This window comes from Sprattus sprattus, assembly GCF_963457725.1.
Source record: "Sprattus sprattus genome assembly, chromosome: 1".
In the NCBI taxonomy this organism is placed as follows: Eukaryota; Metazoa; Chordata; class Actinopteri; order Clupeiformes; family Clupeidae; genus Sprattus; species Sprattus sprattus.
Window position 1 is genome coordinate 34,446,647 of NC_137920.1, and position 15,000 is coordinate 34,461,646.

The window sequence follows — 15,000 nt, forward strand, 5'->3', positions numbered from 1 at the left end:
ATTTTCCAGGAGATATAAAGGGTTTTGCATTTTCAGTTAGTTGCTTTGGAATTTGTGTTTAGAGTTTTGAGAACGAGGCATGCTTTCAAAAAATGTGTGTAAGCAATTGAGAAAAACTATAAGCATTTTGTATATTTTATGTCAATACAATCTGGTGGAACAGGAGACTAAAATTGTAAATATGGTTTGTGAGAACAACGGTATTGCTGTTTTATGTTTGACTATGAAAAATGTAGGCCTACACTGATACATTTTACAAAAGGAGAAAGGGCTCAATGAGTCATTGTCATTCATATGGTGTGTTTCGATGATTGTGTTTTCAATTTTGCACTTCTGTGTGCTGTAAATGCTTGGTAGTGTGCAGCTAATACTTAGTTGTGTGTACTAAATTAATGTATGTGTGTGTGTTTTGAAAATATGGCTGTGTGTACCAAATGAAAACACGAGTTCCATTTTGTGAACAATTAAGAGATTTGATAGCAAAGAGTCATCTTGCAAAGGGAGTGTCAGGTTTAGCATTTTGTGTGTGAGGTTTTCAATTTTCTGTGTGCAGTTTTGAGAAAGACGTTACTGTTTTGAAAAACGGGTTTTAGCAACAGTGAAAAACTGTAACATAGTGTCCTCAAATATAACACTTGTATTAGCATACTCAAATATAAGTGTTGTTAATATAGTGTCCTCAAATATAACACACATGACACAGCATACTCAAATATAAGTGTTCTTAACATAGTGTCCTCAAATAAAACACTTGTAGCAGCATACTGAAATATAAGTGTTGTTAACATAGTGACCTCAAATCTAACACTCGTGACAGAATTCTCAAATATATATCAGCCCACTCCAATATAAGGGTCCTCAACAGATGCAGACATGCTGGTGAAGAGGCCTTCTCTAGTCACAGTTACAGCTGATTTACAGCTGTCAGACCTCTGTCAGAATGATGACAGAACACTGAAAGAACAGTGAGAGAACACTAAAAAGCATACAATGGTGCTCTCTTCTCTCCTCTACTCTCTCCGCTTCTCTCCTCTCTTCTGGACAAACGCTCCCCTCTTCACTCCTCTCCTGTCCTCTATTCTTCACACGCACTCCTCTCTTCTCTGCTGTGCTGTCCTCTCCTATCCTCTCTTCTCCTCCGCTCACCTCTCCTCTCCTCTCCGCTGACTGGCTCAGCTCCAGGGCAGACTGCAGCATCAGAGAAGCCCTCATCAGCCCCCCACTGCCTCTGCCTGTTCCCCGCTGCTGGAGTTCCACCCTGCACAGCCCAGACAAGCACTATGGTGCTGATGGTGATTGCCTCTGCGTGTGTGTGTGTGTGTGTGTGTGTGTGTGTGTGTGTGTGTGTGTGTGTGTGTGTGTGTGTGTGTGTGTGTGTGTGTGTGTGTGTGTGTGTGTGTGTGTGTGTGTGTGTGTGTGTGTGTGTGTGTGTATGTGTGTGCGCGAGTGAGTAAGTGAGTGAGTGAGTGAGTGAGTGAGTGAGTGAGTGAGTGAGTGAGTGTGTGTGTGTGTGTGTGTATGTGTGCGTGCGTGTGTGCGTGCGTGCGTGCGTGCGTGCGCATCGCCTTCCAGCCGGTCCGGTCCAGGTGCTATTAGTGACTATGGATAGGAGGAAAAGACTTGGATGTTTGGCTGATTGACAAAGAGGGGACCAAAGGGGCACAGAGGTCTTAGAATTGCAGACTTACTTAAGCATTGTTGAAAATAAAGGATGGTGTGCTTTCAAAACATGCCGCAGGATCCTCTGAGAAATATTATGAAGTAGACTCAGACTGAAATAAATTACATAAACAGTCACAGGCAAGGGGTTGTTTTGTTCTTCTTACTTCTGTACTGCTTGTGGGTTACTAACTAACAAGAAATATATTATTTTTAAGGACCTGTGAAGATTGGCTGAAGGTGATGGTATATGACTTAGCCCTCATAACACTGGTATACAATTACGCAGCTCTTCATCGTTGACAGTTGGCAAACAGTGAGATGTTTCGTTCACCTTTAGATTAGAACTATGGTGTCCAGGAAAGACCAAAAAGCACACATTGTCTGCAGTGGCTATACAAGTCATGCCTGTTTTTTTCCTCCCTTTGAAAAATATGAAAAAATGACCTCTGATATTGGCTCTCCACTGACACAGAAGTCTGTTCTTTTTGTGAGCAGTTTGCCACTCTGAGAATGACGATGATTCATTTTTAAGGTGAAGGCAGTGCTACATAGGCAATGACTCTCTCCCTCTCTGCATTATGTAATTACCTGTCTGCATCTCTCTCTCTCTCTCTCTCTCTATCTCACTCTCTCTCTCTCTCTCACTCTCTCTCTCTTCCTCTTTCTTTATCTCTCATCTGCCCCCACACACCCTTCCCACCCTCTCTGTCATTGACACACGCACACACACACACACAAACACACACACAGTTGATCTAAGTTTTTGTCCTTCTCTCTTTGCAGGTAACTTTAAAGGGCTGTGTAAACAGATAGACCACTTCCCTGAAGACACAGACTACACAGCAGATGCTGCTGAATACTTCCTACGTAAGTCCACTTTCTTCTCTCTCTCTCTCTCTATCTCTCTCTCTCTCTCTCTTTCTCTCTCTATTTGTGTGTTTTGTATGTGTGTGTGTGTGTTGGGGGACCGGTATACAGATGGGTGTAAAGATCTGTACAAGCCTGGTTATCTATATTTCTGTCTGTGTGTGACAGCATTGTAACCTTTCCGTGTGTGTCATGGTCGGAGGTTATTGCAAGACCTTGTACTAAGATGTGGAGGAGTGAAGATGTGGAGGTTGGGACGGGGTAAGAGGAGAGGAGAGGAGAGGAGAGGAGAGGAGAAGAGGAGAGGAGAGGAGAGGAGAGGAGAAGAGGAGAGGAGAGACAGTCCAGACTGGGCCAGATTCACTTTACTGTTTGCCAATTAGGACACTCACGTCTATAAATACTGCAGCCGGCCCCTCCTATATGGGTCAAATCTCTGCCATCCACCATACCACCACCACCCCTGATATCACCAGCCTACCCCCTACAGCATCCTCTACTGAGGGACAACTGGTCCATCAGTGCACTGTGGTCCCGCCTAATCAGCGAGTGTCAAGACTAAGAGTTTTTATTAGTTGTAATATCAGTAAAGGTACTTTAGACAGATTTCCCCATGTTGGCACTATTCTTTACAAGCGTGTGACGAGTTGTGATAATTAGTTTTTTGTGGCATGATAAAACATGACCTCTTGTATGTGTGCATACAACAGGTATTTAAAGTATAAAAAAAAATCAAAGCATGACACTCAAGAATTTGTTTCCAATTTTATTTGAAAATAGAACAGCCACCACAAATGGCGTGTTGCTCTGCCTTAAAGAAGTAATTTGAACAAAAACAAATGCAGTTGCAGTGTTAGCTAAATAACAGAATTATGGACTAACTTTGTATTATCCTCAAATAGCAGCACTGTTAAAATGATTTTCCACTGATCAGGTTGCATACAGCTGAAATTAAGGTGTATTTCAATGTAAGCAGAACTGGATGTAGCGAAGGGACCCAACCCGGACTCAAAACCGGGTTTACAGGGTGCCAAACATGCGTTCTGACCGCCACATCAAAGAGCCCGGCTCGATGGCATGACAGCAAGAGCACGTATTCACCTGTAGGGACGATCACATCTTCACAGTGCCCTCACCTTCAGGAAGCGCACCCATGCGCTTCACGTACACAGACATCCTCACGCATACAACATACAACATGCGCTCTGACCGCCACACCAAAGAGCCCGGCTCTTTGGCATGACAGCCAGAGCACAAATTCACCTGTTGGGACGATTACATCATCATACTGGACCAAATGAATATTATAAAAAATGCCTTCATCCACTGACTCCTGCCTTTATAACCCCCTCTGGAACGACACACTCACAGTGAACATGAGTGTGTAAACCTGACCTGCGCTCAGCTGCGGTATCTAGTCAGTTGTGATCTGCTGCGCCACAACTCTGTCTCCCTCACGCTCCTACCTACTTCCGAGAATCGCCTGCCCCCCCCCCCCCCCTCCCCCCCCTCCATGCCCTCTGCATTGTTTCCATGGCGACCCTGCGGTGGAGTGGGCGCGCGCGCGCGCGGCTTGGACGAGTGGCTTGTTGTGACTGGTCTGGCGACACTCATTAGGCACAGCGCTCGCTTCGGTCCGCGCGGCCAGTTGCCGTGCCGTGTTTGCCAAACTGTCTGGCATGGTGGCAGACCAAACGCTCCCAGACTGAATTAGGCAATGTTCCATGTGTTGTAGTTTTGGTTATTAATGTTTGTGTATTTTTTCTTGCTAATTATTTTTGCTACACATTTTTTTGGGGGGATAATTAGTGGAATGAGAAGAGCTGTTGCTGAGTGGTTTGACATGCATACGTTCATTCTTACATACATTTTGTAATTTCAGAAGGGGAAATAGCACTGATAGAACATTATACTATAGGATTATACTACAGTACAAACCCCATTTCCAGAAAAGTTGGGATATTTTTCTAAAATGCAATACAAATTTGCTATGGCTGACCAACGTGATTATAAAAAGAAATCAATTTCAATTTGATGTCATCAACACTCCCAAAAAACTTTTGGACAGAGGCAGGTCAATTTATGGAATGTTATATTAATAAAAATATATAAATTATGTATTTAAAAAGTATTATATTTGAAAAAAGAAATCAACTTTTAAAATAAGCAGGTGAATTGGTAACAGGTAAGAGTTTCATGATTGCGTCTTAAGGGAGCATCCGCCAAAGTTCTTTGTCAACCTTCATAAGAAAACTGTGAGTCAGCTCAAAAAGAACATTTCTCAATGCAAGATTACAAAGAATGTAGGTCTCTTAAGTACATAATATTGTGAAAAGATTCAGGGAATACTGAGAAATCTCAGCTGAATGTGCGTGTCCTTCAAGCCCTTAGAAGACGTTGCATGACACGCTCCTGGGATAAGTATAGCATAACATGGGAGTACCCCTGAAAACCTTTGTCACTTAACACAGTCTACCGCTGCATCACAAAGTGGCACCTGAAGCTCCATTACGCAATTAGAAAGACAGACATCAATTCTATGCAGAAACGCCTCCATATTCTCTAGGCCAGAGTTCATCTCAGATGGTCTGAACAGTGGAGACGCCGTGCTGTGTGGTCAGGCGAGTCCGCGTTTCAACTTGTTTTTGGGGGGTCTCCGTGACAAAAAACGAAATTAACCATTCAGACCTTTTTCAGTGAAAGCCAACTACTGCTACGGTATGGGAGCTGCATCAGGGCCCACAGTGAAAGTACTATTGATGCAGAGGCGTTTATCGGGATTTTAGGGAGACATCAAGGCAACCTTGTCTCCCGGGAAGTCCATGGTTATTCAGAAATACAGGACCAGGCCTCATTCCTCACGCACCACAAGAGTGTGGCTTTGTAGACGCAGAGTGTGTGTGCTTGACTGGCTTGCCAACAGTCCAGATCGGTCTCCTGGTGAAACATTTTAGCAGCTGAACTCTCTGAACCCAACTTATTTTTTTGAGTGTATTGCTGGCATCAGATTATAAATGTGTTTATTTTTACAAAGTACATTTAAGTTGGTCAGTAAAAACACTGGAAATCGTTGTACTTTTGTCAGTTAAATAAAAGTTCAAGAGTATTACTGTTACAAATCAACAGATTTTCTAATTGCATTTTACAAATGGAATGGATACAGGGTCTGTAGTTATGTGTGCTCCTCTCATCTTTGGAAACGAACACAACTTGTGAAATGTCATAGAAATGTTGAATGAAGGTAAGGGGGTTCCTCTGATGTTTTGGGGATCTGTAACAGCATCATAGAGATTATTGTGAAGAGCCCTTCAGAATGAGTTCTTTTGAGGCAGTCAGTTCTAGCCTGTTCCCTTTGAAACAGCATAGACAGATCTCCCAGGCAGACAGCTGTGGAGGTGCCTTCCTGAGAGGACTGGAGGACAGCTCTGTGTCACAGAAACATGTGGGATGGGAACTTTAAAGGGAAGCTCTGATCCTAGACTAGGTAGGACACATCTAGACGACCTAGGAAGGTTAGGAATTTCGGTTAACAGTAACTACAGTTTTCTTTCTACTCTTTCCATTTGTATGTGTCCACTATCTCTCTCTCTGTCTCCCTCTATATCTCTCTCTCACTCTATGTCTCCATCTCTCTCTCTCTCTCTGTCTCCCTCTATATCTCTCTCTCATTCTATGTCTCCCTCTCTCTCTCTCTCTCTGTCTCCCTCTCTGTTTGTCTTTCTCTCTCTCTCTCTCTCTCTCTCTCTCTCTTTCTGTTTCTGTTATAGCCTACTCACATACTGTGCATCACTCTCCCTTTCTTTCTCCTATATCCACATATATGCTCTGCAGCACACACACAAATACACACATACACACACATACACACATATTCATACGTACACACATATACATACGTGCATACATACATACATACATACTGTACATACACACTTACACACATACATAAATACATACAGTACATACATACAGTACATACATACATACGTACATACATTGAGTGTATGTATGGTGTGTGCATGTGTGTGTGTATGTATGATATACACGTGTGTGTGGGTGCGTGTGTGTGTGTGTGTGTGTGTGTGTGTGTGTGTGTGTGGGTGTGTTTGTGCTTATACAGGAACATGTCAGGCACATTCGTATGTGTTTGAGTGTGTGTGTTTCTTGTGCCTGTGTCTATATGAACATGTATGATGGTATACTTTGTAGATTTGTGTGTGTGTGTGTGCGTGTGTGTGTGTGTGTGTGCGTATGTGTGTGTGTGCGTGCGTACGTGCATGTATTGTTCAGTCTCTGCCTCTTCTCTCTTTGGTCGGCGCAGTGGGCTGGTGAGCTTACACATCCTCCTCCTCCTGCTCCCGCTGCTGCTGCTGTTACTGTTACATAAGAGGAATTAACCATTCTGCCCAAGCGCCACAGGGCATGGAGTTCACACCACAGCAGAGAGGGGGAGAGAGAGAAAGAAAAGAGAAGAAAAGAGAAGAAAAGAGATGGGAAGACATTAAACCTACGACTGAGGAGAGAGCAAGAGAGCATATGAGTCTGAATGGTTGAGAGATAGAGAGCTGGATCGAGAGTGGGAAAGAGATCAATAAATGGCGAGAGAGTGAGATGCATGAGAATAGAAGAGAGAGAGAGAAGAGAGAGAGATGTCTGAAAAGAGGAGAGAGAGAGAGAGTGAGATGCATGAGGATAGAAGAGAGAGAGAGTGAGATGTCTAAGAAGAGAAGAGAAAGAGAGAGAGAGATGCATGAGAATAGAATGGGAGAGAGAGGGTGAGATGCATGAGAATAGAAGAGAGAGTGAGATGTCTGAGAAGAGAAGAGAGAGTGAGATGTCTGAGAAGAGAAGAGAGAGTGAGATGTCTGAGAGTTGAATGTGAGCTGTGGTTAGCATGGATCTTTTTGACATGGAGCTGTGTTGGCAGTGAGGTAACACTTAGCGCAGCTGCAGTGTGCGGAGGAACACAGCATTGCATTAGTGCAAGCTGCAGTGCGCGGAGGAACACAGCATTGCATTAGTGCAAGTGCCTCATTAAGAACTAGGCCAATAGATTCGCTGCCTTTGCAAGACCCTCTGGTAATACACAACTGAAAAACAACATGCATAAAATTCTGAGTGTAGATGTGGCATACATACATAAATACATACATAGATACATACATACATACATACATACATACATACATACATACATACATACATACATACATACATACATACATACATACATACATACATACAGTACATACATACATACACTCCCTTAGCACATCATGTGCGCGAGTGAGTGAGTGAGTGAGTGAGTGAGTGAGTGAGTGTGTGTGTGTGTGTGTGTGTGTGTGTGTGTGTGTGTGTGTGTGTGTGTGTGTGTGTGTGTTCATAATTAAACCTGGAATGCAGCAATAATGTTATGCTTAAAGTGTTCTGTATCAGATTTGTATTCTAATTTGTGTGTCTCTATACAATATTTATCTGTTGAAGTGTGTACACGTGTTTTGTTTGGAGTGTCTGTGTGTTTGTGTTTGTGTTTGTGTTTGTGTTTGTGTTTGTGTTTGTGTTTGTGTTTGTGTTTGTGTTTGTGTGTGTGTGTGTGTGTGTTTGGGTGTGTATGTCCAAGATCAAGTTGATGATCCTTGTAATAGGATTAGATATGGTCAAAGCCTTTAGCATTGACCAAAACAGACCTCTACCAATCATACCCCCCACACACATGCACACACACACACACACACACACACACACACACACACACACACACACACACACACACACACACACACACACACACACACACTCCTGCTTAGCCCATCCTGAAATCAATAGTGTTTGGCCTGATTCAGAGACTGCCTTCTCCTGTTACTGGGGAGTTGGTTCACATTGGAATGAGTGATGTCTCTAAGGACAGTGAAGTCATGCATCTGAATGATGTCATGCTGTTGATACACTGGATATCAGCATGTCTGTGATTCAGGCATAAGCACCAGGCCACCATTCAACAGGTCACAGCCATACTATTACTGCGTATAACAACACACCCTTGACTGCGATACTCCTTTGATATGCAAAATTCCATTAGCAATGTGCAATTTTTTTAAGGAAATTTGAGACAACAGATTTATACTTTTTCTTTAAAGGAACTGTCGAGAAAAGGAAAGCCTTTCTAGTATTAAGTATGCAAAATCTGTTCTAGTATTTAGTATGCAAAATCTGTTGTAGTATGTACATGTAGTATGCAAAACCTGTTCTAGTATTTAGTATGCAAAATCTGTTCTAGTATTGAGTATTTCAAATCTGTTCTAGTATTAAGTAGGCAAAATCTGTTGTAGTATTTACATGTAGTATGCAAAACCTGACAAGTATACTCCTTCAAATGCTTTGGTGTCATCTTTTTTGCAATGACTCTTATCCAATCAATTATCTTGAATGGAACTAATAATTGTACTATACCCTCACTTGACACTGACACTGACTATACTGAATGATAGAACAGGGATGGCAAGAACAATTGTCAGGTTGAAAAAGAAGGTTAGAAACGTGTAGTTAAATGTCATCTTCTATGCTGACCAGTGAGTACACTGAGAGGACAGAAGATGGCTGACCATTTCACACAGTTAAGTGCCTGAACCTGGTCCCCCTGCTCACACCTGTCCACTACTGGGAAACACCACATACACACACACACACACACACACACACACACACACACACACACACACACACACACACACACACACACACACACACACACACACACACACACACACACACACACACACACACACACACACACACACACACACACACACACACAAATACACACTATAGAATGCAAAATTAAACTCACACACACACTAACACACAGTATACTGTATAAAAAAAACACAAATGTAGGTTAAAGATTACATTAAGAAAATGATCACAACTAGGATGATGGTGTTGCTCAATCCCTTTCCATAAATATATGGGTTGTTGTTGTATTGTGTGATGATAGTCTTTGTTATGGGTTAAGAATATGTAAAGGTATACGATCCATATTCTTCTATTGCTACCGAAACTAGGGCTTACAGAGAAATCCTATATGGGTCAATCATGGCAGTGCTATAAGATTCTAAGTACTGCGTTACTTCCAGAATATTTGTTCATATCCATCTTTGCATTACATTATAGTGATATTAAGTGGAGACTAGTGCTCATGAGGACTTAACACTCTCTTCACTGTGTGTGTGTGTGTGTGTTAGAGATGCGCGGTTGGCGGTTGCACCCGCGGACTCCGCGGTTAAACCGCGGATCGGGCGGATGACGTGACAAAAAATAATATTTTAATTAAATTCGGGCGGGTGGCGGTTTACCCAACGAAATTCAAAATATCTACACATTGTTAAATGTCGTTACCTACATCCAAGCACATTTTGAAATAATCAAATTTTCATCAGGCAGTAAATTGGCCTAGTTCCGTGTATGCAATGTGTGTGTGTGTGTGTGTGTGTGTGTGTGTGTGTGTGTGTGTGTGTGTGTGTGTGTGTGTGAGGTGTGTGTGTGCATGTTTTCATGGAAGGGTTGAAAGAGAATGAGTCCGGACCTGTTGTCATTGCCATGACTGTGCTCAGCCAACACTGTGACCCAGATGAGTGTTTCAGACAGCAAATGGCCTGACTTCCGGGCTTGACTTTGGTTGTGTGTGTGTGTGTGTGTGTCTGTTTGTGTGTGTGTAGGTGAGTGCGTGTAAAATCGTGAAGGGCTGATTCACACTGTTTTGCCGCCCATCTATACTGCGGTTGTGGCGATCAATACCTTTTGATTGTCCTCCACCCTGCCCCGTCACCTCCCCCTCTCTTTCTCTCTTTCCTCCTTTCTTCCATCTCCTCCACTATCCTCTCTTATCTTTCTCTCTCTCTTTTTCTCTTGTGCTGTCTCTCTATATATTTCTCCCTCTCTCCTGTCCCCCCACGCCCATTTTCTTTCTCTCTCTCTTCTCCTGTGTCTCTCTCTACTCCCTCACTCCATCTCTGGCAGTAGCAGGCACAATTATATAAAAGCCAGATGTCATCCTGGAGTGTTGGGCTGCTTCTTAGCCAGCAGTCTCATTCTCCACCTCTTTGCCGTGTTATTACGTGTGCTAGAACAGAGGGTTCCAACCGCTGAGGTAAGGGGGGGTGAGAGGAACGTTATTTTCCGTTTGAAATGTATATGAACTTACTTTGGAAACGATGTAGTCAGCAGAAAGAAAAACATGCAAACTAGCTCTGGGCTAAAAGGTACTCTCGTCAGAAACTATACTTGTTGGAAAAAATACAAACTAGCATTAGACTACTGTAGTCGTTGGAAAATACATGTATAGTATAGCCTACAAACTAACATGAGAGACTACTGTAGTCGTTGGAAAATACATGTATAGTATAGCCTACAAACTAACATGAGAGACTACTGTAGTCGTTGGAAAATACATGTATAGCCTACAAACTAGCATTAGACTACTGTAGTCATTGGAAAATACATGTATAGTATAGCCTACAAACTAACATGAGAGACTACTGTAGTCGTTGGAAAATACATGTATGGTAACGCCTACAAACTAACATGAGAGACTACTGTAGTCGTTGGAAAATACATGTATGGTATAGCCTACAAACTAACATGAGAGACTACTGTGAGCTGTCATGTTTTCATCACCACCCTCAAGTTGATGGTTTCCATCAAGTCAAGTTACAGCTCTGGAGGAACCATGAGGCTGTGACTGTGTGTCACAACAGCACCATACCCCTTTTTATTTTGGATCGATACCCTTTTCAGGGTCCTCCTATCTTTTGCCAGAGTTGCAGCTTGTAATTCATCTCTGCACACAATTGCCCCAGTGGCAGATATCCGATTAATAACGGATTTATTTCCACATATGAATGATGCCCGAAACGGAGCTGAGAATATCTTATTCCATGTGCTTTTTCCTGTTTACACGTTCATAATACATATCCGATCTGTGCCACATGTGAGCGGATTTGGATAACTTTTACCAGTTAGGGTAAAGGTGGCCCCACATGCACTCTGGGTTACATCTGCTTTTAACCCATTTCTGCCTAAAACGCCTGCTAAAAACGCCTGTTAAATCCTATGCTATTCTATGAGAAAGTACCTCATTTCCTGAGGGTTTTCTGAGAAAACAGTAAGAATTGTCAACGTCTACAAAAACCTTAATATCTAAGCCTCTGTAGCACTTAGAAACATGAAATAAGATGCATTGTGAAGGTAAGAACTGCAGGTTTTATTAAAACCTGCTCCCTGAGCACACAAACAACAATAACATTTGTAAAAAAACTCTCAAACACACAAAAACAATATAAATCAATGATATAAAATACAATAAATACAATTTTCAAGTATGCAAACATTATGAGGGAGGGGAAGAGGGGGAGGGAGGGGGAAAGAGAAATGGGGAGGGAGGAGAGGAGAGGGATGGAGACATCCTGGGGTGGAGCTGGCCTCGCAGTTCACATGGAGCATGAAGCCATGGCGGGGTCAACGTTATCCTGGAGATGGAGATATCTGTAAAAACGTATGGCAAAGCATTCAATCATTGTATTATTATGAGACCCACCCTCTCAGCTGGTGCTAAGACAATGGCCTACTAGACTGTCTATAGGGTATAGGGGTTATAGGTGTTCATATGCCAATTGTTCAGGTCTCTTTGAGGCACAGACAGGGAGTACACATTCAAGTTGGATACACAATAAAGCTACACTAACAGAATAGTATATTTCCAGTTCCATCAATGTTATTTATAGTATTTATATTTATTCATAATTGTATTACTATTCATTATGATGTATTATGCTATACAGTTCTCCACGTTATTTTTCTTATCTAAAATCTTTGGACAAAAACGTCTGCTAAATGTAAATGCTATTTATTCATTATGCCATTATTGTATCTATAACTAACATTATTGCATGTATATATTATCAACCATCATCACCATTAGTAATCGCTATAGCACCACTATCATTACTGCCCATTCCGTTTTCTAAGAGAAGAGAACTCGGAAGATCGCACAAGAAAACAAAACATAAATAATTACCTCCAGATCTTTGCCGGTTGTCCAGTCCACCTGGAATCCCTCCTCCTCTCCTTCCGTGCCCACAAAATCCCACTCCTGTGCCGTATCTAATGGATCCTCTGACACAAAGTCATTATCCTTCTCCCTCTCAGACTCAAATCCTTCAAAATCCATGTCGAAATCACTGACATCGCTATCAAAATACTCCATGTTCACTGCTACTTCTTCACTGCTACTTCTCGCTAGCCAGCATGGTATCACTGAAAACAAGCACAGAATATCGCGTGGCTATCTGGTTGATTGACGTGATTTTCAGCCAACCAAAGTTCATTTTGGTGGTCATCTGATCTTTAGCAAAGCCTTAAGACCCATCCCATGTGTAATTTTAACCAACCAGAGTGAGTTATACGCTGCATTCGTCATGAAAACAGCACGTGTACAAAATGCTGCGCTACGCAGCAACCGGCAGGAAAGCCTATGCTGCGCTACGCAGCATCCGGCGCCAATGGGTTAAACGCCGGAAAGTGTTCACTGCCAAAACAGACGTGCGCTGCCCCCCGCAGTTCTCATGCATGCAACAGAATACATTATCAGTCACTCCTTGAGCTTCTCCTCCGATAATTCTGCTCTCAACTGCTAGTTTTCTCACGCCCCCCCCCCCCCCCCCCCACAAATATATATTTTTGTATATATTCTGTATATGCAGAAGTCTGAAAAGTGCAACTTGTCATTCTGTGCTTCTGCCGCAGGAAGAATGCTTGTTAAGCCATGTGCCTGCCTGTTCTTACAAACCATGACATGTTTTTATGCACACTTTGCAACTAAATTATGCGTAAAACGGGTGCTGACGTGTTAGTTTATCTGCCCCTGAGTGCCATAAGAAAGAGACTAGGACCTTTTTGTACAACTCCACTCTAATGTGGTCCCTCGATAGACATGTCTTTTCCTACTACCGTGGAGCAGTGTGGTGGTGTGTAAGAAGGCCATGGTTCAGTAGTTAGTGTGCTCACTACACACCAGAGTGCCTTGACTATTCATAACACTGTGTGTTACGGGGCAAAATGTCCCCACACAGCACGTCATGGTTCATGCTCAAAGTCCACAGGATGCAGACATTTGGGGTCCTGCGGTGTAAAACCTGCCTTTGCGTGATGCCTGTGTTCCTTCTCCAGATGGGTGCATTTTACTGTAGTTTCATTTATTTATTTATTTATTTATCTATTTATACTTTTTGATGTGCTGCCTTTTAGCCGAGGCTGAGTAACTTCGTTTGACTTTTATTTTGGCCTCTCCCGTGGTTGGTAGGTGAAAGTCGCTGTCCTCATATTTAGCAGAAGGCTCTGAAGTAAGTAGAGGGCAGAGTCAGGGGAGAGAGAGGCTTTTGAACTGGCAAAGAGGCACATAGGACAAAGAGGCCCGGCCAGTAAAGTTTTGAAATGCCAGCACCTGCTCCCTCCCTTTCTATTCCTGCCCGCTGGCGTGGGGCATTGTGTCGATGATGTGGGCACGGCCTGTGCGTTTCATTTTTTCCCTTTGGAAGGGGGGAGGGGGGTAGGGAGAAGTGTGAGTGAGTGTATGAAATGGGGCTAAAAAAGAGTGTGTGAGTGTGTGTGTGTGCAATGGGGGCTAAAAGAGTGTGTGCTAGTGCGCGTGTGTATCTTGTGTGAGCAATCTAGCAAGCACTCACCCAGTCTATTAATCCTCTGTATGTTGGTGTGTACTTGCTGTAGTTCAGCACAGTTTTTCACGAAGGGCTATCCGTGCTCGACAGTCACATAGTATGCTCTCCCAATCAGACACGTGTGCCAGAGGTGTGCCCCCCCCACCCCCCCCCCCGCATGAAGTGACTGATCATGCATGAGGGCTTGTGCCTCTAACCTCTCTCGCTCAGGAGATCACACGAGCAGTTGCTGGAGCAGGAGGATGGTTGGGCTCGTTAAGATTTCATCAGAGAGCCGGCGTCTCAGAAGAGGGTGGCCAGGGCCTGTGTCATTGGCACGCCTTAGACGCTTAACATGGCTAGCCAACCCGATGCTAATGCGGGTGATCTCGTCCCTCAGTAGTTCTCCTCTCCTGTGATACTCTGTTGTGCTGCTGTTCTCTGTACTAACCCTCACCTGCTATCACACTTGTTTCTTTTTTATTCTGCCGTCTACCGTCTCCCGGCTCCGTGTGGAATTCATGTACATGTTTTAGTTGCTCAGTGAGCGAGATCTAAAAAGGTCTTCCATCTCTTTCTCTCTCTCTCTCTCTCTATCTCTATCTCTCTCTGCTTCTCTCTTTCTCTCTTCTAAACACATGTGCATAGAGACACACAAATACGCTCACATATAGTCTCATACGCACACACACAAACACACACACACACACACACACACACACTCACACACACACACACACACACACACACACACACACAC

The 15,000-nt window shown here is 43.2% G+C and overlaps 1 protein-coding gene across 1 annotated transcript in view; it reads left to right on the plus strand.

Moving 5' to 3' along the window:
- The window catches only part of LOC308376851 (voltage-dependent calcium channel gamma-2 subunit-like), a gene marked incomplete at its 3' end in the record, with an annotated part of 47,848 nt that overhangs the window by 27,465 nt on the left and 5,383 nt on the right, over positions 1 to 15,000 (plus strand). Inside the window, exon 2 of the mRNA XM_080853335.1 lies at positions 2,446 to 2,529. Coding sequence (XP_080709461.1) covers positions 2,446 to 2,529 — 84 coding nt within the window. The remainder of the gene's footprint in view (positions 1 to 2,445; positions 2,530 to 15,000) is intronic.